The sequence below is a fragment of the Bombina bombina genome, chromosome 2 (assembly GCF_027579735.1).
Source record: "Bombina bombina isolate aBomBom1 chromosome 2, aBomBom1.pri, whole genome shotgun sequence".
In the NCBI taxonomy this organism is placed as follows: domain Eukaryota; kingdom Metazoa; phylum Chordata; class Amphibia; order Anura; family Bombinatoridae; genus Bombina; species Bombina bombina.
Window position 1 is genome coordinate 561545938 of NC_069500.1, and position 24575 is coordinate 561570512.

General features: G+C 38.6%; 1 protein-coding gene across 1 annotated transcript in view; it reads right to left on the reverse strand.

Annotated features, from left to right (window-relative positions):
- Positions 1 to 2052: 2052 nt before the first annotated feature.
- The window catches only part of DAPK1 (death associated protein kinase 1), a 492700-nt gene continuing 470177 nt past the window's right edge, over positions 2053 to 24575 (reverse strand). The window contains 2 exon segments of the mRNA XM_053702428.1: positions 2053 to 4484; positions 24227 to 24412. Coding sequence (XP_053558403.1) covers positions 3252 to 4484; positions 24227 to 24412 — 1419 coding nt within the window. The 3' untranslated portion in view covers positions 2053 to 3251.

Here is a 24575-nt window from a genome sequence, read left to right on the forward strand (position 1 = left end):
TTCTCAAGGCTAACTCCGCTATATATATCCTATATAATAAAAGGCCAAGTGTGTTTGTCCGAAGCTGTCAGGCGCAGAAGAGACTGCGTGCAAGGACAAATACACCTGGCCTTTCAACTGACCTCCTCCTGGCATCTGGTGTCGTTTGTGGTGGAGTGGGTGTGACCGGGCGTGACACGGGCGGGGCTGGGCGTGACGTGGCCAGATGCAGTCAGTGAGTGAGACTGAGAGCTCTAAAAAGGGGGGATAGAGAGAGCAGCAGAAGAGGGGGGATAAAGAGAGGGAGAGAGACAGCAAAAGAGAGGGGGAGAGAGCACAAAAGAGAGGGGGGAGAGAGCACAAAAGAGAGGGGGAATAGAGCACAAAAGAGGGGGAGAGAGCACAAAAGAGAGGTGGAGAGAGCACAAAAGAGAGGGGGGAGAGAGCACAAAAGAGAGGGGGGAGAGAGCACAAAAGAGAGGAGGGAGAGAGCACAAAAGAGAGGGGTAAGAGAGCACAAAAGAGAGGGGTAAGAGAGCACAAAAGAGAGGGGTAAGAGAGCACAAAAGAGAGGGGTAAGAGAGCACAAAAGAGAGGGGGAGAGAGCACAAAAGAGAGGGGGAGAGAGCACAAAAGAGGGGGGGAGAGAGCACAAAAGAGAGGGGGAGAGAGCACAAAAGAGAGGGGGAGAGAGCACAAAAGAGAGGGAGGAGAGAGCACAAAAGAGAGGGAGGAGAGGGCACAAAAGAGAGGGAGGAGAGGGCACAAAAGAGAGGGGGGAGAGAGCACAAGAGAGAGAGGGGGAGAGAGCACAAAAGAGAGGGGGAAGAGAGCACAAAAGTGAGGGGGGAGAGAGCACAAAAGAGAGGGGGGAGAGAGCACAAAAGAGAGGGGGGAGAGAGCACAAAAGAGAGGGGGGAGAGAGCACAAAAGAGAGGGGGGAGAGAGCACAAAAGAGAGGGGGGAGAGAGCACAAAAGAGAGGGGGGAGAGAGCACAAAAGAGAGGGGGGAGAGAGCACAAAAGAGAGGGGGGAGAGAGCACAAAAGAGAGGGGGGAGAGAGCACAAAAGAGAGGGGGAGAGAGCACAAAAGAGAGGGGGAGAGAGCACAAAAGAGAGAGGGGGAGAGAGCACAAAAGAGAGAGGGGGAGAGTGCGCAAAAGAGAGGGAGAGACAGCAAACGAGAGGAGAGAGACAGCAAAAAAGAGAGGAGAGAGAGCAAACGAGAGGAGAGAGAGAGCAAACGAGAGGAGAGAGAGAGAGCAAACGAGAGGAGAGAGAGAGCAAACGAGAGGAGAGGAGAGAGCAAACGAGAGGAGAAAGAGAGCAAACGAGAGGGGGGAAGAGAGAGAGCAAAAGGGGAAGAGAGAGAGCAAAAGAGAGGGGGAGAGAGAGAGCAAAAGAGAGGGGGAGAGAGAGAGCAAAAGAGAGGGGGAGAGAGAGAGCAAAAGAGAGGGGGAGAGAGAGAGCAAAAGAGAGGGGGAGAGAGAGAGCAAAAGAGAGGGGAGAGAGAGAGAGTAAAAGAGAGGGGAGGAAAGAGAGAGCAAAAGAGAGGGGAGAAAGAGAGAGAAAAAGAAAGGGGGGATAGAGAGAGAGCAAGGGGTGGGACCGCTGTACTGCAAAAAATGGCCCGTGTACACGGGCTTTAGGACTAGTATTGCAATAATTGGCCTGAGCAGATAACTGCAAGTCAATGTAATGACCATGGCTAGTCTTGCCTCCAGCCCAAGATTGGCTCCTACAAATAACACAAGTAGTAGGTGGAGTTTCACTTTTGAAAAGAAACTACAACAAACAACATATTCATTTGCTTTGAAAACTTAGACATGGCAGATGTTCTATTTTATAGCAAAACAGAAATGTCTTATAATTACACCGTGTTTAGTGGTCCTTTAAAAGGTAAATCTGTTTAACAGGCAAGATAATGGATTCTATAGATGCTCCTGGTGGTTTCTCAGGCAAAATGTAATGGAATGTAACACATTTTATAATATAATATGGTCTGTAATAGCAAAAGATGGTGTGTACCACTGATCTAAATAGATACTAACAGAAAACAACAAAGCCATGATGCAACAGGCAACATTTTTATTCACAGTTATATACATATATAAAAAATGTTTTTTAAAATTGTACTACAATTAAAAGATTAAGAAAAAATTAAATGTATATACATGTATAATATTCCATTCATATGACATGCATCTTCAAGTGAGAAATAAGTATCTTTCTCACTCAGCATTGGCTGTAAGTTAAAATCCTAGTAAGATAAATTGGTTTGTTTCAAGTACGGTAAATATGTTCAAGAGCATCCTTAAAAGAAAATATGTCTCCTGTGTATAAACTGGCAATTACTTTGTACATGCTCCTTGCAGTGATTTAGGCTTGTAAGAACCTATACCTGAGATGAATGAGATACAATCAGGAATAAAGTTCTGAAGCTGCAGATGAATTGGATGGTACCTAATTCACATTGTTGTCTAGCGCCAAGAGGTTTGGAAGACCTATAACACGATGTGCAGTAAAGCCGTGTTAAAGGTCAAGCACTGAAATAATAATACTTTGACACAAATTTCACATATATGCTCATGTTTTCTATAACTGTTTATGTACCTGAGCAATACAGTCATATAGACTGAGCAGAATACAAAAGGGGCTTACAGTAGATATCTTATTAGCAATGAGAACGGCTATCTTGTGTGCATAAAACAACTTCTAAACTGAAAAGTGATTAAAACAATTTCTAAACTTAATAGTGATTATAATGTAGGCAGTAACAAAGAGGTAAAGCCCAGTTGGGTAATTAAAGGGCAAAACTGAACAGACCTCCGCCTAACCTCTTTTAAACCAACCAAGGCACTCACACTGCTGCATATATTACACTGTCACACAGCGTAGTATGCCCTTATTTGTTCTCATTCTAGCATATAAAAAGTTAAGCAAATAAGAAAGTGTATTCGGGTGCAAGTTGATTAAAAAAAGTTAAAGAGAAAGAATAGAAAAAAGTGACACATATCCTTCCTGGTGGCAGTAATTAGCAGCATATTCATAAAGAAGTTTCGATAGAAAGGTGTAAAGAAGCAGCCTTTAGATAGCTACAATAAAAAATGGCAATTTTTTTTTTTTTTTTTTTTTTTTTAAGTAAAAAGGAGGTTATATGACATCCTTGTAAGGGGCGCTTATAAATTAAGTTTCATATTGTACCACACAATAACTATGTTCTTTACACCGTTTGCAGTGTAAAACGAATAAACTCATGCTAATAAATGCAGTCACCGTGACACTACTGAGCTGATTGAATTATAGGAAGTACCGCTATTGCAGCTAGCAGCATAGGCTTCTTGTCCATGGACATCCAGATTTACTTTGAATACAGAGGATGCCTTAAGTAAAAAATCTGCTGCGTCCCTGCGCCCCAGTTCCCTCAGTTTTGACATTAAAATAGCTATAGTGCTCTCAGGAAAGTTTCCCCATTCCTGCAAAACTGCACAAACAGGACTTGGAAGAAAATCTTTTTGTGTTGTATTGTTTGTATTGTATTTGGCAACAAGCTCAGGCAGTCCCAAATTCATAGCTAGTAGGCACCAATCCTTTCCCATGGGGTCTGGAGGGTCTAAAAGTCGACTAAGTTTTCTTCTTGTAAGAAGATTCAGATCCGATATATGATGGTCCATTCCTAAGGTTCCTTGAGAGTAAATATCCAGACAGCCAAAACACAAAATGCTACTAAAACTTTCTTTGTATCCAGCCATTGTATTTGCCAGTGAAGTCTCTTTTTGAGCCTGTGCCCTGAAAAAGTCTCTTGGGTGGTAAATCATAACAGGTTCATGATGTTCTCTTAGCTGTTGAGGACTTAAGTAATGCTTCACAGTCAAAAGCCCAGGCAATGTTGCTGTGAATAAGTTGTCAATGATACCGCAAATAGATTCAAGAAGTAAACAGCACTTAACTTTTTCAGTTTCTAGACCTCTAACTTGCACTTCAATTCCTTGACCATGGTTGACCTGCAACACTAGGACTTCGGCACCTCGATTTGCTATTTTACATCCATTTACCCATAAACGTATATCTGCATCTCCGTCAACACTCTGTTGATGAACCCATCTGCACAGATTCACTTGGACTTTGTGAAAAATTCCACAAGGGAAGGGGGTAAGATGTTCCACAGGAACAATTCTAACACCACCATATATCATTATGTCTTCCTCTTCATCTGTCCATGATCGGTGGAGGTTGTCTGTTTTTATCAGAGCTGGTATATCCACCATTGTTCCACTGCTAAGGTCTCTAGCACAGATGTCCATTGCATCCAAAATCTGTACAAGTTCTTCAACATCACTGTCCGAAACCAAGCGTTGGATATCCTCCATTGTATATCTTCCTCGGTAGTGGTGAAGGGCTTTTGGGTTTTCCACAGACAACAGCTTTCCAAGAACATTGTAACAAAGCCACCGCGGATCTAAAAGCACCACATCTTGGACGGTCTCACTCTGCATAATGTTAACCTGTGTAAATGAGAAAAAAACATGGCATTCACAATTCAGCTGACTACTGCAAAATAATAGTTTTGGTAAATGCAAAATAATCCTCTTAGATATATAAATAAACACCAAAATCAAAAATATTCTTATATTCATGTATATTTCTATGTATCTCATATTTTAAAGAGAGGCTGTAGCTTATATCACTGGATAATAGCTTACGTAATACTTTACATATTTGTGCATATCTTACAAAGGACATGAAAACATACATCATACCATTATCCCTACCACAACTAAATAATACAAATAAGTAAATAAGAACAAAGTGTCACTACTTTAGGATTCCATCAGGTTGCAATACAACCACATATTCACATTTGATATATTACACAGATTTTACGTTTTTTTTTTTTTTTTTTTATGTCTGCAAACTATGGGGTCAATTGCAAGAATTTTAATAAAACATCAAATTATTTTTCTACAAAAATCACCAGTAAAGTCTACAGGGATTTTTGTAGATAAATCATCTTTGTGACCAACCCCTTTAAAGTTGTGGCACACACATCTAAACTCCAAGACCAGAAATAAACATAACTGGTGATACATATACTTCTTATTAATGGCTCAAAGGCTGTTTTCAGCTACGGACTAGTAGAGTATTGCGGCCCTGGAGCTGAAATAAAGTATGTAATACTAATTCATTTTTTGCTTAAATATTTTCATATATATAATGTAATAGTATTTCTAATCTTTAAATGTATTTTGATAAAACCATTTAATTCAAATATTGCATAATTTGAATCAATATAGTTGTAATAGTATTTCTAATGCTCTCTTTAAATGCAATATTCAAAATAGAAAAATTTGAATTGATATATTTGTATCTCTTATGTATCAATTTACTAAATTCCCTACCACATGAACTTTTGAACTCCTGAAAAGCATTTGTCAAATCAAATATTACATATGAAATTTTGAATGTGGATATTCGATCTAATTATGAACATTTGAAAACTAAAGTAACATTTGAAAACCGAAAATAACATTTGATCACTGAAGTTTAAAGGGACAGTCTAGTATAAATTAAACTTTCATTATTCAGATAGGACTTTTAATTTTAATCAACTTTCCAATTTACTTTTATCATCAAATTTGCTTTTTTCTCTTGGTATTCTTAGTTTAAACTAAGCCTAGGTAGGCTCATATGCTAATTTCTAAGCCTTTGAGGGCTGCCTCTTATCACATGCTGTTTAAATCTCTTTTCAACACAAAGAGACAGAAAGTACACGTGGGCCATATAGATAACACTGTGTTCAGGCACAGGGGGTTATTTAAGATCTAGCACAATACAATGCTAAATTTAAGACAATAGATAATAAACAGTCACAGTCATGTGATCAGGGGGCTAGAAGAAGGTTCCTAGATACAAGGTAATCACAAAGGTAAAAAGTACATTAATATAACTGTGTTGGTTATGCAAAACTGGGGAATGAGTAATAAAGGGATTATCTATCTTTTAAAACAATAACAATTCTATGGTTGACTGTCCCTTTAATTGCCTTTTTTTTCTTATCTTTTTCTACAGGACATTTCGTTCAACCAAGCGAATTGCACTTGAACCACATTTGCCCATCCCTAGTAATGGCCCTATGGGATGTTCCACAAGAAGAGATAAGAAAACATAATTTATGTAAGAACTTACCTGATAAATTAATTTCTTTCATGCTGGCAAGAGTCCATGCGTTAGTGACGTATGGGATATACATTCCTACCAGGAGGGGGCAAAGTTTCCCAAACCTCAAATGCCCAAGACATACTTGAAAACGAGAGAAATATCAATGTATAATTCCTGGTAAAATATTTTATAAATAAATAAATACACCTTCCACCTCACTCATACCTCAGTTTAACGTATAGCCAAGTTAGTGAGGTTTAAAAGGAGTAAAAGCATAAAAAAGAGGAACAGGATAAATAAAGTGCTTTATATAAAAAAAATCATAACCACCCAAAAAATGGGTGGGTCTCATGGACTCTTGCCACCATGAAATAAATGAATTTATCAGGTAAGTTCTTACATAAATTATGTTTTCTTTCTTATAGGTGGCAAGAGTCCATGAGCTAGTGACGTATGGGATATAATACCCAAGATGTGGAAGACCATGAGTCACTAGAGAGGGAGGAATAAAATAAAAACCGCTATTTCCGCTGAGAAATTAAATCCAAAAAAATAATTACTTTTTGTTAAAAATTCAAGAAACTTAAATCATAGGCACTAGAATCAAACCGAGACAGCTGCCTGAATAACTTTTCTACTAAAAGCTGCTTCAGAAGAAGCAAAAACATAAAAAAAAATGGTAAAATTTTGTAAATGTATGCAAAGAAGACCAAGTGGCTGCTTTGCAGATTTGATTAACTGAAGTTTCATTCTTGAAAGGCCAAGATGTGGCAACTGATCTTGTAGAATGCACTGTAATTCTCTGAGGCGGAGACTGCCCTGCCTCCAAATAAGCTATGTGAATCAGAAGTTTCAACTAAGATGCCAAAGAAATGGCAGAGACTTTCTGACATTTTCTGTAGCCTCAACATAATATTTCAAAGCTCTTACCTCATCCAAATAATGTAAAGACCTTTCAAGAGTATTCTTAGGATTAGGAAACAAGGAAGGAACAATAATTTCCCTATTAATATTGTTAGGATTCACAACTTTAGGCAAAAATTTTAATTAAGTCCCCAAAATAGCTTTATCTTGATGGACAATCAGATAAGGAGACTCGCAAGAGAGAGCAAACAATTCTGAAACTCTTCTAGAAGAAGAGATAGCCAAGAGAAATATCACTTTACAAGAAAATTGTTTAATGTCCAAAGAATGCATAGGCTCAAAAGGAGGAGCCTGCAAAGTCTTTAATACCAAAATTAGACTGCAAGGAGGAGAGATAGATTTAATAACAGGTTTGATACGAGTCAAAGCCTGTACGAAACAGTGCTTTGTCCTTTCAAAGTATTGGCAGACAAACCTTTATCCAAACCATCCTGAAGAATCTGTAGAATCCTATGGATTTTAAAAGAATGCCAAGAATAATCATGAGTGGAACACCATGAAATATAGGTTTTCCAAACCTTATGATATATTTTCCTTGAATCAGGCTAATCACACAGTCAGAGAAACCTCTACAACTAAGGACTAAGCGTCCAATTTCCATGCCTTCAAATTTAGAGATTTGAGATCCGGATGGAATAACGGGTCTTGAGACAGAAGGTCTGGTCTTAGAGGTAGTGACCAAGGTTGGCAACTGGACATTGGGACAAGGTCTGCATACCAGAACCTGTGAGGCACCATGCTGGTGCTATCAGAAACACATAAGATTGTTCCATTATGATCTTTGAGATCACTCCCAGAGGTGACAAGAGGCCATCAGATCTATGTCTGGAATACCCCACATCTGCACAATCCGATAGAACACTTCCAAATTGTCTACACCTGGTATATGAATCGCAGTGATTTAGACAAGAGTTGGATTCAGCCCAAGAAAGTATCAGAGACACTTCTTTCATTGCTAGGGGACTGCAAGTCCCCCCTTGATGATTGACATATGCCACTGTTGTGACATTGTTTGTTTGAAACCAAATATACGGTTCTCTCTTTAATAGAGGCCAAGCCTGAAGAGCTCTGAAAATAGCAAGGAGTTCTAATATTGATTGGTAACCTCGCCTCTCGAGGATTCCAAACTCCTTGTGCTGTCAGAGACCCCCAGACAGCTCCCCAACCTGTGAGACTTGCATCTGTTGTGAGCACAGTCCAGGTAGGATGAACAAAGGAGGCCACTTGAACAATAAGGTGATGGTTTAACCACCATGTCAGAGAGAGTTGAGTGTTGGGATTTAAGTATATCAGTTGTGATATCCGAGTATAATCCCAGCACCATTGGTACAACATGCAAAGCTGTAGAGGTCTCATGAAAACAAGCAAAAAGGATCGCGTCCGATGCTGCAATCATGAGACCTAAAACTTCCATGCACATAGTCACTGAAGAGAATGATAAGAGACTGAAGGTTTAGACATGCTGAAACCAATCTTAAACGTCTCTGTTCTGTAAGAAATAGAGTCATGGACACTGAATCTATCTGGAAACCTAAAAAGGTGACCTTTGTCTGAGAAATAAAAAAACTCTTTGGTAAATTGATCCTCCAAACATGTCTTTGAAGAAACAACAAATAGTTTTGTGTGAGATTCTCTAAATGAAAAGATTGAGTTAGTACCAATATATCGTCCAAATAAGGAAACACTGCAATACCCTGCTCTCTGATTACAGATAGAAGGGCACCTAAAACTATTAAGAATATTCTTGGTTCTGTTGTAAGGCCAAACGGAAGAGCAACAAATTGGTAATGCTTGTTTAGAAAAGAGAATCTCAGAAAGCAATAGTGAACTGGATGAATCGAATTGTGAAGGTAAGGGTCCTGTAAGTCTATTGTGGACATGAATTGACTTTGCTGACCAGCAGAATATTCCTTATAATCACCATCTTGAAAATTGGGACTATTAGAAAATGATTTAAGCTTTTTAAATCCAAAAATAGTCTGAAAGAATTTTCCTTCTTTGGTACAAAGAACAGATTTGAATAAAAAAAAAAAACAATCCTTGTTCCTGCTTTAGAACCGGGATAATTACCCCTGAAAGTTCTAGATCTGAAACGCATTTCAAAAAGACGAACTTTTACTGGGTTTTTTGATACATGTGTAAGAAAGAAAAAATCTTCCCAAAGGAGGTCTTATTCTGAATCCTATTCGACACCCCTTAGAAATTATATTCTGAATCCACTGATTTTGGACAGAGTCTGTCCAAACTATTTGAAATAGCTTTAGTCTGCCCCCTACCAGAAGAACTGGCTTGATGGCTGCACCTTCATGTAGGTTTAGGGGCAAGATTTGGTTTCTTATAAGGCTTGGATTTATTCCAATTTGGATATGGTCCCCAATTAGAGCCAGATGCCTTAGGGGAAGGAGTGGTTTTCTGTTCTCTATTCTGACAAAAAGAACAAAAACTATTGGGAGCTTTAAATTTACCCTTAGATTTCTGGTCTTGGGGTAGAAATAAGATTTGCATGTTGAAGTAAAACAATAATGTTAGATAATTCAGAATCTGAAGACAACTGCTATGCTAAACTGTCCAACCAAAAAGTAGAAGCAGCAGCAACATCAGCCATAGATATATCAGGTCTAAGAATATAGCCAGTATGTAAATATACCATTCTTAGATAAGATTTAAGCTTCATATCTAAAGGATCCTTGGCTACAGGTAAAGGATACAATTTCTTAAACCTAGAAGAAGGGTTCAAAAAGGTACCAGGCTTAGACCATTCTTTAGCAATCACATTAGAGATAGCGTCAGGAATAGGAAATACTTCAGGAGTAATAACAGTAGTCTTAAATACAGAATTTAGACAATTACTAGCTTTATCAGCAGGAGATTTAGACTCCTCAATATCCAAAGTAAACAAGAGGATACATCAGTATACTGAAGGTCAGAACTTAATTCACTAAGTTTAGGAAAATGCTGCAAAAACCTTTTTACATTTATTTGAAGGCAAAATAGCAGTCATTGCCTTCTCTATAGCTGCAGCAATAAAATCGTACATTTCTGCAGTAATGCTATGTACATTAGACTGAAATGGAATAACAGTGGGTGTATTTGTACTCAGATATATTTAACAATTTGTCAAAACAAGAGCCACATAATTGAGCTGAATAATTTAGATCAGCTTTATTACAACAAACATACTTAGCTTTGGTAAATATGTGTTCAGGCAGCTCAAATCCTATGGTAACATCAGAGGCAGGTTCAGTTTGAGACATAATTGCAAAAAAAAAACTAAATTTGAAAAAAAAAAAAAAAATTCATTCTGCAAAATTATATCCATGCTCCTATATAGAATATATATAACAGGCTTAAGAGAATGTGAAACTAAGCGAACATTTATACAAAAAGAAAACAGATTCATAAAATAATGCATGAAAGCTCTCTAAATGTTTTCTGAGAACACTGAATGAGCTGGGGGCAGAATTTATAACGGAAATTTTGGCGCCAAAAAAATGGCACAAATTGATAACACTATCACTATGACATTAATAGCATCATCATATGCGCGACATGCAAAGCTGTAGTGGATTTCTAATACACCTATCACTCTAAAAAGCAGGTAAGAATTGTGATTGTATATAGAAAAAAAACAAAATGTACCTAAATAAAGCCTAATCAGGGCCGTTTCTAGGGGCGGGCAGACCGGGCAGTGGCCCGGGGCGCAATAGGGAGCAGTGGGGAGCACTTTATTGTGTTAAAGTGGCAGTGCTTGATAAATTACTGGTATAGCAAAGGTTAAAATACACAGATCACAAACATATACATTTAAAAAAATAATATATATATATATATATGTATATTTGAAAGAAAGCTGTTATGTTAATTGGCTGCATTGGATGTCAATCATACTAATGGAGTAACAAGATCACAAAGGGTGTGTGTTAAGATCGGATAACTACTTAGAGCTAAAACTGAAAGTAAAGGAGAGGAATCACCCTGAGGAAAGCAGTCTCCTATCTCACTGATCTGTGTCACTACAGAGGTGATGTTTTATGCATATGACAAATTATTCATGGTCTTTACACAATATGTACATATTTTTTTTTGCTTTACTGAACTAATTAAAAAAGGTGATTTATAAAAATTGGGTTTCCATCTACTAAGGAACAGGTTTTCTGTTAAGGACTGTTGAATTAAAAAAAAATCTTTTTGACATCATGCCTTTTTTGTATTTATTTACTTATTGTTTACAAATGCTTAAAGGGACACTGTACCCAAAAATTTTCTTTTGTGATTCAGATTGAGCATGAAATTTTAAGCAACTTTCTAATTTACTCCTATTATCAAATTTTCTTCATTCTCTTGGTATCTTTATTTGAAATGCAAGAATGTAAGTTTAGATGCCGGCCCATTTTTGGTGAACAACCTGGGTTGTCCTTGCTGATTGGTGGATAAATTCATCCACCAATAAAAAAGTGCTGTCCAGAGTACTGAAACAAAAAAAAAGCTTATATGCCTTCTTTTTCAAATAATGATAGCAAGAGAACGAAGAAAAAATTGATAATAGGAGTAAATTAGAAAGTTGCTTAAAATTGCATGCTCTTTCTGAATTACAAAAGAAAAAAATTTGGGTACAGTGTCCCTTTAATAGTGATGGGTGTGTGTATGTGTCATTTACTCCATAATGGCAAGTTTTCACAAACTCACATGTGAGTGCTTGTGTCTGCTATTACTGCCTGAGTGTGTGTGTGTGTGTGTGTGTGTGCCTATCTATCCTTGCCTGTGTGTGTATCTACCTATTACTTCCTGAGTGTGTGTGTGTATGCATATATATCCCTGCCTGTGTGTGTCTGCTATTACTGCCTGAGTGTGTGTATGCCTATCTATCACTGCCTGTGTGTGTGTCTGCTATTACTGCCTGAGTGTGTGTGCCTATCTATCCCTGCCTGTGTGTGTGTGTATCTGCCTATTACTGCCTGTGTGTACATGCATCTGCCTATCTATCCCTACCTGTGTGTGCGCATGTATCTGCCTATTACTGCCTGTGTGTGTGTGTGTGTGTGTATGCCTATCTATCCCTGCCTGTGTGTGCATGGAGCTGCCTATTACTGCCTATGTGTGCATGTATCTGCCTATCTATCCCTACATGTGTGTGCATGTATCAGCCTATTACTGCCTGTGTGTGTGTATTCCTATCTATCCCTGCCTGTGAGTGCATGGATCTGCCTATTACTGCCTATGTGTGCATGGATCTGCCTATTACTGCCTGTGTGTGTGTGTGTGTGTGTGTGTGTATCTGCCTATTACTGCCTGTGGGTGCATGTATCTGCCTATTACTACCTGTGTGTGTATGCCTATCTATCCCTGCCTGTGTGTGCATGTATCTGTCTATTACTATCTGTGTGCGCATGTATCTGCCTATTATTGCCTGTGTGTGTGCATGTATCTGCCTATTATTGCCTGTGTGTGCGCATGTATCTGCCTATTATTGCCTGTGTGTGCGCATGTATCTGCCTATTATTGCCTGTGTGTGCGCATGTATCTGCCTGTGTGTGCGCATGTATCTGCCTATTATTGCCTGTGTGTGCGCGCATGTCTCTGCCTATTATTGTCTGTGTGTGCATGTCTCTGTCTATTACTGCCTGTGTGTGCATGTCTCTGTCTATTACTGCCTGTGTGTGCATGCATCTGTCTATTACTGCCTGTGTGTGCATGTATCTGTCTATTACTGCCTGTGTGTGTATGCCTATCTATCCCTGCCTGTGTGTGCATGTCTCTGTCTATTACTATCTGTGTGTGCATGTATCTGCCTATTATTGCCTGTGTGTGCGCGCATGTATCTGCCTATTATTGCCTGTGTGTGCGAATGTATCTGCCTATTATTGTCTGTGTGTGCGCGCATGTATCTGCCTATTATTGCGTGTGTGTGCATGTATCTGCCTATTATTGCCTGTGTGTGCGCTCATGTATCTGCCTATTATTGTCTGTGTGTGTGAATGTATCTGCCTATTATTGCCTGTGTGCGCGCATGTATCTGCCTATTATTGCCTGTGTGTGCGCATGTATCTGCCTATTATTGCCTGTGTGTGCGCATGTATCTGCCTATTATTGCCTGTGTGTGTGCGCATGTATCTGCCTATTATTGTCTGTGTGCGCGCGCATGTATCTGCCTATTATTGTCTGTGTGCGCGCGCATGTATCTGCCTATTATTGCCTGTGTGTGTGCATGTATCTGCCTATTATTGCCTGTGTGTGTGCGCATGTATCTGCCTATTATTGCCTGTGTGTGCGAATGTATCTGCCTATTATTGTCTGTGTGTGCGCGCATGTATCTGCCTATTATTGTCTGTGTGTGTGCATGTATCTGCCTATTATTGTCTGTGTGTGCGCATGTATCTGCCTATTATTGCCTGTGTGTGCGCATGTATCTGCCTATTATTGTCTGTGTGTGCATGTCTCTGTCTATTACTGCCTGTGTGTGCATGTCTCTGTCTATTACTGCCTGTGTGTGCGCATGTATCTGCCTATTATTGCCTGTGTGTGCGCATGTATCTGCCTATTATTGCCTGTGTGTGCGCATGTATCTGCCTATTATTGTCTGTGTGTGCGCATGTATCTGCCTATTATTGTCTGTGTGTGCGCATGTATCTGCCTATTATTCAAATTAAGTCCGGAGCCCAATAAAGGGATCAAGACTGGAAAAAGTGCACTTGGGTAGCACTCCCGTCCCTGATTGTAATAATTGTTAATGAACTCACATTTAGGACCAAAAAGTTTCTATTCAAAAAAATTTGAACTTAAAACATAACTTTTATTAAACAATATTTATAAAATTAAAAAATGATACATGTGTGTGTGTGTGCTTTAAAAACACATAGGAACTAGGTTGTAAGGGTTGGCTAATGTACAATTGGACAATCTAGTTGTACAGGCATATAGGGCACCTCAGAGGGGTCCCACTTGTATTATCAATGGTCGTTAGTGTTGGTATCTTATGCTAGGGGTGAATTGGGATGTTTCCCTGTAAGTTCTTGTTCTAGGTGCTATATATGGCACTTTCTGAGTTAACAATATTACTGGTTAAATATCTCATTCAGATTTTATAGATATAACGTCTAATAAATTTATACTCAGATCTGGTTAGGTATACTAAACTTCAAGCTGTCTAGAGGTATGATAAGTTTAATTTCTTCTATCAATACCCTGATATCTCACATAATATCTTTACTCTTTATGTTGACAAAGTCACGATATGAATATCATGAATTGTTCATGTTGGTATCACTATATTTGTTAACAGATTTTGTTATAATAAATATATTCCTTGCTTCAAAGTAGTAGTACATAGAGTTTAGATCACACCTTGTTTCATTTACAAGACTTGTCAGTCTAAAGATAGAGAATTTTCTTAACTAAACTGGAATTTACTTTGTGCAATATATTATCCTCTTTCTTTTTGTATATTATGCATAAGTTGTCAGTTTAGATAGCTAATGACATACCGAGTTTGTAAGGATCTACTATTTAGTCCTCACCTAAAGGTGCTTGGTGTGAGCTTACAGATTTAGAGTCTTGTATTGGGCTTATTATAAGAGTAAGAAATAATTTTGTTTTATTACCTTATACCAGTAATTTTCAAAAAATGTGTCTTATTTTCGCCCTTTATCGGCTTAACCAAATATGTATTAGACACACATTACTGTTAAGGTTAAGTAATGGAATAACTTGTTTATTTTTACTGTAACCAGTGTATCCTTTATATCTATTGCACCTCTAGCATGGGGTACAAATGTAGTGCCTTAGATCGCCGGGGTCAGTGTTTCATTACTTAAATACGGTGCACTGTGTAAGATTAGCAGTCACCTTAACCAAATATGTATTAGACGCACATTACTGTTAAGGTTAAGTAGTGGAATCACTTGTTTATTTTTACTGTAACCAGTGTATCCTTTATATCTATTACACCTCTAGCATGGGGTACAAATGTCTGAGTGTCTTAGATCGCCGGGGTCAGTGTTTTATTACTTAAATGCGGTGCACTTTGTAAAATTTGCAGTCACCATTAACTCTATGGTATCTGCACTGCTTGAAATGCTAGTATTTTAATAGCGTAGTGTGCGTCGTATAGCAATTCACAAACTGTGTCTGTTAGATTTAAGGAAGCCTTGTTGTGGCCTCTATTATTTGTAAATTAGAATTCTACAGTTTGGAAAACCGCTATTAACAGTTAACTAACCCCAGGCTTCTACCTCCAAGCGTATCACCAACTACTAGTATATTTCTACCCGTCCAGGTCAATCAGCTATTAGGTGTTAGTTTCTCTAAAGGAGTCTCGAGAGATGCCTTCTTTTAGTATTTATTGCTTATCGATTAGACTTCTGCAGTTTGGAGACCGCTATTTAGGAGTTGCTTAACTACAGACTATTTACCCCAGAGCGTGTCACCGATTATAAATGAACTTCTGACCCTCACGGTCAATAAGCTGTAAGACCTATGTCGACCGCTACAAGTATATATGTTACATATAGATTTTTTAGATTGCCAAAACTATGTATTAAGTAATTTTTAGCCTAGTTCTTATGCCATTTAAAAACGAGTGATTGGGGTGTGTATTGGACTATACCCCCCCTGACATGTTTCGCCGATGCTGTTTCGGCTTTCTCAAACCTTTGAGAAAGCCGAAACAGCATCGGCGAAACATGTCAGGGGGGGTATAGTCCAATACACACCCCAATCACTCGTTTTTAAATGGCATAAGAACTAGGCTAAAAATTACTTAATACATAGTTTTGGCAATCTAAAAAATCTATATGTAACATATATACTTGTAGCGGTCGACATAGGTCTTACAGCTTATTGACCGTGAGGGTCAGAAGTTCATTTATAATCGGTGACACGCTCTGGGGTAAATAGTCTGTAGTTAAGCAACTCCTAAATAGCGGTCTCCAAACTGCAGAAGTCTAATCGATAAGCAATAAATACTAAAAGAAGGCATCTCTCGAGACTCCTTTAGAGAAACTAACACCTAATAGCTGATTGACCTGGACGGGTAGAAATATACTAGTAGTTGGTGATACGCTTGGAGGTAGAAGCCTGGGGTTAGTTAACTGTTAATAGCGGTTTTCCAAACTGTAGAATTCTAATTTACAAATAATAGAGGCCACAACAAGGCTTCCTTAAATCTAACAGACACAGTTTGTGAATTGCTATACGACGCACACTACGCTATTAAAATACTAGCATTTCAAGCAGTGCAGATACCATAGAGTTAATGGTGACTGCAAATTTTACAAAGTGCACCGCATTTAAGTAATAAAACACTGACCCCGGCGATCTAAGACACTCAGACATTTGTACCCCATGCTAGAGGTGTAATAGATATAAAGGATACACTGGTTACAGTAAAAATAAACAAGTGATTCCACTACTTAACCTTAACAGTAATGTGCGTCTAATACATATTTGGTTAAGGTGACTGCTAATCTTACACAGTGCACCGTATTTAAGTAATGAAACACTGACCCCGGCGATCTAAGGCACTACATTTGTACCCCATGCTAGAGGTGCAATAGATATAAAGGATACACTGGTTACAGTAAAAATAAACAAGTTATTCCATTACTTAACCTTAACAGTAATGTGTGTCTAATACATATTTGGTTAAGCCGATAAAGGGCGAAAATAAGACACATTTTTTGAAAATTACTGGTATAAGGTAATAAAACAAAATTATTTCTTACTCTTATAATAAGCCCAATACAAGACTCTAAATCTGTAAGCTCACACCAAGCACCTTTAGGTGAGGACTAAATAGTAGATCCTTACAAACTCGGTATGTCATTAGCTATCTAAACTGACAACTTATGCATAATATACAAAAAGAAAGAGGATAATATATTGCACAAAGTAAATTCCAGTTTAGTTAAGAAAATTCTCTATCTTTAGACTGACAAGTCTTGTAAATGAAACAAGGTGTGATCTAAACTCTATGTACTACTACTTTGAAGCAAGGAATATATTTATTATAACAAAATCTGTTAACAAATATAGTGATACCAACATGAACAATTCATGATATTCATATCGTGACTTTGTCAACATAAAGAGTAAAGATATTATGTGAGATATCAGGGTATTGATAGAAGAAATTAAACTTATCATACCTCTAGACAGCTTGAAGTTTAGTATACCTAACCAGATCTGAGTATAAATTTATTAGACGTTATATCTATAAAATCTGAATGAGATATTTAACCAGTAATATTGTTAACTCAGAAAGTGCCATATATAGCACCTAGAACAAGAACTTACAGGGAAACATCCCAATTCACCCCTAGCATAAGATACCAACACTAACGACCATTGATAATACAAGTGGGACCCCTCTGAGGTGCCCTATATGCCTGTACAACTAGATTGTCCAATTGTACATTAGCCAACCCTTACAACCTAGTTCCTATGTGTTTTTAAAGCACACACACACACATGTATCATTTTTTAATTTTATAAATATTGTTTAATAAAAGTTATGTTTTAAGTTCAAATTTTTTTGAATAGAAACTTTTTGGTCCTAAATGTGAGTTCATTAACAATTATTACAATCAGGGACGGGAGTGCTACCCAAGTGCACTTTTTCCAGTCTTGATCCCTTTATTGGGCTCCGGACTTAATTTGAAAGTTGTTTCTGTGCACAAGCACCCCAGCTCATTCAAAGCTACACGCACAGACTGATATATATATAGATAAGAATGTGTGTGTAGATATATATATATACACGTATAAACAAAAATATATACGTATATAATACAGATATTAATCCAACTTAACTGAGCAACCCTGTATTTACAGCAGTGTAGTGCTAGTGCCATCTCCTTTTCTTCTCAGTATCTGCCTATTATTGTCTGTGTGTGCATGTCTCTGTCTATTACTGATAGTGGAGTACACCTAGCGCCTACTAAATAAGACCTCTGGCTTTGATCATTTGACACCTAGTTGTCAAAATGGAAAGATGAAACTAATAAGGTATACCAAAGCGCCAACTATACGAAGGCTGGGTCTGGACCTAATGCAACATTATCAAACGATTACAATAAACAATTTATTGAGTACACAAATAAGATAAAAACATGGATCCATGTATAAACAATCAAATTTATACAACAATAATAGCTAAATGAATAGTTAAAACAAATAGTTATGTAACAGATATAGCATTTAAAATTGTGCAAACATTGCTCTTAAAAATATTCCTAAAAAATTCCAAATTTAGTATAAGGCTCACAACAGAAATTCAACTTTGTGTTTACCACATACACATACACACATTTATACAGCAACAATAGCTAAATGAATAGCTAAATTTATGTTTTAACTATTCATTTAGCTATTATTGCTGTATAAATTTGTTTATGTGGTAAACACAAAGTTGAATTTCTGTTGTGAGCCTTATATTAAATTTGGAATTTTTTAGGAATATTTTTAAGAGCAATGTTTGCACAATTTTAAATGCTATATCTGTTACATAACTATTTGTTTTAACTATTCATTTAGCTATTATTGTTGTATAAATTTGATTGTTTATACATGGATCCATGTTTTTAACTTATTTGTGTACTCAAATTGTTTATTGTAATCGTTTGATAATAGTGCATTAGGTCCAGACCCAGCCTTCGTATAGTTGGCGCTTTGGTATACCTTATTAGTTTCTCTGTCTATTACTGCCTGTGTGTGCATGTCTCTGTCTATTACTACCGGTGTGTGTATGCCTATCTATCCCTGCCTGTGTGTGCATGTCTCTGTCTATTACTATCTGTGTGTGCATGTCTCTGCCTATTATTGTCTGTGTGTGTGCATGTATCTGCCTATTGTCTGTGTGCGCGCGCATGTATCTGCCTATTACTGCCTGTGTGTGCATGTCTCTGTCTATTACTGCCTGTGTGTGCATGTATCTGTATTACTGCCTGTGTGTGCATGTATCTGTATTACTGCCTGTGTGTGCATGTATCTGTCTATCACTGCCTGTGTGTGCATGTATCTGTCTATTACTGCCTGTGTGTGCATGTATCTGTCTATTACTGCCTGTGTGTGCATGTATCTGTCTATTACTGCCTGTGTGTGCATGTATCTGTATTACTGCCTGTGTGTGCATGTATCTGTCTATTACTGCCTGTGTGTGCATGTATCTGTCTATTACTGCCTGTGTGTGCATGTATCTGTCTATTACTGCCTGTGTGTGCATGTATCTGTCTATTACTGTCTGTGTGTGCATGTCTCTGTCTATTACTGCCTGTGTGTGCATGTATCTGTCTATTACAACCTGTTTGTGCATGTCTCTGTCTATTACTGCCTGTGTGTGCATGTATCTGTCTATTACTGCCTGTGTGTGCATGTATCTGTCTATTACAACCTGTTTGTGCATTTATCTGTCTATTACAACCTGTTTGTGCATGTCTCTGTCTATTACTGCCTGTGTGTGTGTATGCCTCTCTACCCCTGCCTGTGTGTGTGTGTATCTGCCTATTACTGCCTGAGTGTGTGTGTGTATGCCTATCCCTGCCTGTGTGTGCATGTATCTGCCTATTACTGCCTGTGTGTGTGTGTATTCCTATCTATCCCTGCCTGTGAGTGCATGGATCTGCCTATTACTGCCTATGTGTGCATGGATCTGCCTATTACTGCCTGTGTGTGTGTGTGTGTGTGTATCTGCCAATTACTGCCTGTGGGTGCATGTATCTGCCTATTACTACCTGTGTGTGTATGCCTATCTATCCCTGCCTGTGTGTGCATGTATCTGTCTATTACTATCTGTGTGCGCATGTATCTGCCTATTATTGCCTGTGTGTGTTCATGTATCTGCCTATTATTGCCTGTGTGTGCGCATGTATCTGCCTATTATTGCCTGTGTGTGCGCATGTCTCTGCCTATTACTGCCTGTGTGTGCGCATGTATCTGCCTATTACTGCCTGTGTGTGCATGTATCTGCCTATTACTACCTGTGTGTGTATGCCTATCTATCTCTGCCTGTGTGTGCATGTCTCTGTCTATTACTATCTGTGTGTGCATGTATCTGCCTATTATTGCCTGTGTGTGCATGTATCTGCCTATTATTGCCTGTGTGTGCGAATGTATCTGCCTATTATTGTCTGTGTGTGCGCGCATGTATCTGCCTATTATTGCCTGTGTGTGTGCATGTATCTGCCTATTATTGTCTGTGTGTGCGCGCATGTATCTGCCTATTATTGTCTGTGTGTGCGCATGTATCTGCCTTTTATTGTATGTGTGTGCGCATGTATCTGCCTATTATTGTCTGTGTGTGCGAATGTATCTGCCTATTATTGTCTGTGTGTGCGCGCATGTATCTGCCTATTATTGCCTGTGTGTGTGCATGTATCTGCCTATTATTGTCTGTGTGCGCGCGCATGTATCTGCCTATTATTGTCTGTGTGTGCGCATGTATCTGCCTATTATTGTCTGTGTGTGCATGTCTCTGTCTATTACTGTCTGTGTGTGCATGTCTCTGTCTATTATTGCCTGTGTGTGCATGTATCGGCCCATTACTACCTGTGTGTGTATGCCTATCTATCCCTGCCTGTGTGTGCATGTCTCTGTCTATTACTATCTGTGTGTGCATGTATCTGCCTATTATTGCCTGTGTGTGCGCATGTATCTGCCTATTATTGTCTGTGTGTGCGCATGTATCTGCCTATTATTGTCTGTGTGTGCATGTCTCTGTCTATTACTGTCTTTGTGTGCATGTCTCTGTATTACTGCCTGTGTGTGCATGTATCTGTCTATTACTATCTGTGTGCGCATGTATCTGCCTATTATTGCCTGTGTGTGTTCATGTATCGGCCTATTATTGCCTGTGTGTGCGCATGTATCTGCCTATTATTGCCTGTGTGTGCGCATGTCTCTGCCTATTACTGCCTGTGTGTGCGCATGTATCTGCCTATTACTGCCTGTGTGTGCATGTATCTGCCTATTACTACCTGTGTGTGTATGCCTATCTATCTCTGCCTGTGTGTGCATGTCTCTGTCTATTACTATCTGTGTGTGCATGTATCTGCCTATTATTGCCTGTGTGTGCGCATGTATCTGCCTATTATTGCCTGTGTGTGCGAATGTATCTGCCTATTATTGTCTGTGTGTGCATGTCTCTGTCTATTACTGTCTTTGTGTGCATGTCTCTGTCTATTAATGTCTTTGTGTGCATGTCTCTGTCTATTACTGTCTTTGTGTGCATGTCTCTGTCTATTACTGTCTTTGTGTGCATGTCTCTGTATTACTGCCTGTGTGTGCATGTATCTGTCTATTACAACCTGTTTGTGCATGTCTCTGTCTATTACTGCCTGTGTGTGTGTGTGTGTATCTGCCTATTAATGCCTGTGTGTATGCCTATCCCTGCCTGTGTCTGCTATTACTGCCTGAGTGTGTGTGTGTGTGTGTACCTATCTATCCCTGCCTGTGTGTGTATCTGCCTATTACTGCCTGAGTGTGTGTGTGTGTGTGTATGCCTATCTGTCCCTGCCTGTGTGTGCATGTATCTGCCTATTACTGCCTACGTGTGTGTGTGTGTGTGTGTGTGCCTATCTATCCCTGCCTGTGTGTGCATGTGTCTGCCTATTACTGCCTGTGTGTGCGTGTATGCCTATCTATCCCTGACTGTGTGTGCATGTATCAGCCTATTACTGCCTGTGTGTGTGTATGCCTATCTATCCCTGCCTGTGTGTGTATGTATCTGCCTATTACTGCCTACGTGTGTGTGTGTGTGTATGCCTATCTATCCCTACCTGTGTGTGCATGTATCTGCCTATTACTGCCTGTGTGTGCGTGTATGCCTATCTATCCCTGACTGTGTGTGAATGGATCTGCCTATTACTGCCTGTGTGTGTGTGTGTGTATCTGCCTATTACTGCCTGTGGGTGCATGTCTCTGTCTATTACTGCCTGTGGGTGCAGGTATCTGCCTATTACTGTCTGTGTGTGCATGTCGCTGTCTGTTACTGCCTGTGAGTGCATGTCGCTGTCTGTTACTGCCTGTGAGTGCATGTCTCTGTCTAATGCTACCTGTGTGTGCATGTATCTTCCTATTATTGCCTGTGTTTGCATGTATCTGTCTATTACAACCTGTTTGTGCATGTCTCTGTCTATTACTGCCTGTGTGTGCATGTATCTGTCTATTACAACCTGTTTGTGCATGTCTCTGTCTATTACTGCCTGTGTGTGTGTATGGGATTGATATGCATTAAACAAATAAATATGCATAGCTATAAGAAAAGTATAAATATAATGGCAGTTAGTAAAAGATAAAGATATTTTTAGATAATATCAATATATTTGGAAAAAACATTGTGGTAGAAATAGGACATATTTAAAGGGATAGGAAAGTCAAAATTAAACTTTCATAATTCATGATCAAACCAATTTTTTTTTTAAGACAATTCTATTATTCTTGTTATCTTGGTATGCATTGTTGAAAAGCATATGTACATATCCTTAGCAGCAGCAATGCACTTCTAGGAGCTAACTGGTGGTTGGCCGCAACACACATTTGTCTCTTGTCATTTGCTCACCATATGTGTTCAGCTAGGTCCCAGTAGTGCACTGCTGCTTTGAAGCTGACCTCTAAATGACAGAGTGACATGCAAGGTCTAGGAGGGGGACTTTAGAATCTTTGAGGGGGGCGCATTTTGAAATTTTGCCCTGGGAACCAGATTCTCTAGAAACGGCGCTGAGCCTAATGGATACTTCTATTATAGCTGCATAAAATGTGATTATCAACATTCCATGAGACTAACATAATACTTAGCATCCTAATTTAGAAATAAATTACTAGCTCCAAAAAAACCCTGTATGTTTCACAGACTCTACCAACCTTGACAAATATTTAGCCATAAATAAAGTTGCACTGAATTATTGACTCAAGGCATGTATACAAACAATATATAACAACTTTACTTAAAAAGTGCCCAATCCATAGCGGAGAGTGTCTTATACAATAGAAGTATATACTTACCGTGTAAGACACCCATCCACATATAGCAGACAGCCAAACCAGTACTGAACTATATCAGCAGAGGTAATGGTACAAGAGTATATTGCCGATATGTAAAGGGAGGCAGCAGATGAATCCCTGCAACTGATTTACAGAAAGCCTTATGAAAAGCTTTCCCATAGGTGAAAACATGGTATCATCAGGCAATACTCCTTTCACATCCCTCAGACAAACACTGCACTTAGAGAAGAACTGGGCTTCAATATGCTTAGAAGCGCCTTTCACTGAAGAAATCAAGCACATCATGCTTCACCACCTTCTAAGGAGGCAAAGTTTGTAAAACTGAGGTATGAATGAGGTGGGAGGTGTATTTATAGGCATTTGAGGTTTGGGAAACTTGGCCCCCTCCTGGTAGGAATGTATATCCCATACGTCACTAGCTCATGGACTCTTGCCACCTATATGAAAGAAATATTGAGGTGCCACATGACCAGCTTTGTTTGGATCACAGATGACAAGACATTTGACTAGTGGCTGCCATTTGAGCTTTCCTAGTTAAATCCCAAAATTGAAAAACAGCACACTTCCAATCATGGGGCACGTTATTAAAGACCTGACAAGTCTTAATAAAATAACAATATCAATACAGTTTCCAGCCTCTAAAAGTTTAAAAGGACCTTTATTTCCTTTAAATTGGGTCCATAGGCAAAGTTACAACGTTTCAGGCCTGCAATAGGCCCTTAGTCAGGCCTGGAACATTGTAACTTTGCCTATGGGCCCAATTTAAAGGAAATAAATGTCATTTTAAACTTTGGAAGTTAGAAATTGTATTTGTGCTTTACTAACCAGCTAAAGGACTTACAGGGGCAGAACTGTCCTACAATAAAACAGGCATTTTCTGTACCCAACATTTTGTTTGTGGTTTTTCTTTTTATCAGTTACCTAATGAGATAAAGGTTAAAGCTGAGTCCAATAATAGTTCATTGATTATTTTCACTAAGGCATGTCCGATTCCATAAAAAAAAAGTAAAATATACTTCAGAAAATGCGAAATGGGTGTTTTCTCTAATAGGAAAGATCATTGCTGTGTGAATATTTTTCTGTCTGCTGTTTAAAAAATATAAGCTGTTATTTTGTAACTGGATTATCTGGCCAATAATTTGGCTTTATTAATGGATAACATGTTACTTACCTCCCCAATACTATGTAGTTGTTGCACAATATGTCTTATATCTTCTTCATTAGCTAAAGGATTAAGTTCTTGGACATCATAAATAAATTGCTGAAGTGACAACAGCTGATTGGGTCCATTCTGCTTCCTCCATGACGGAATAGTGGAGATAATTTTCTCACACAAAGGGGTCATTGTTGGACAATTCTACAAAACAAAGAAGCAGGAAAAATGTATTCTGGGACACTGTGAACCAAAGAGCCATATCTAAGTGCATGTATTAAAATATATGTCAATCATATTTTTTTTAAACATACAGTATATGTAAGGCATAAGTCCTTTCATATTTTGGGCATGCAATTTTAAACAA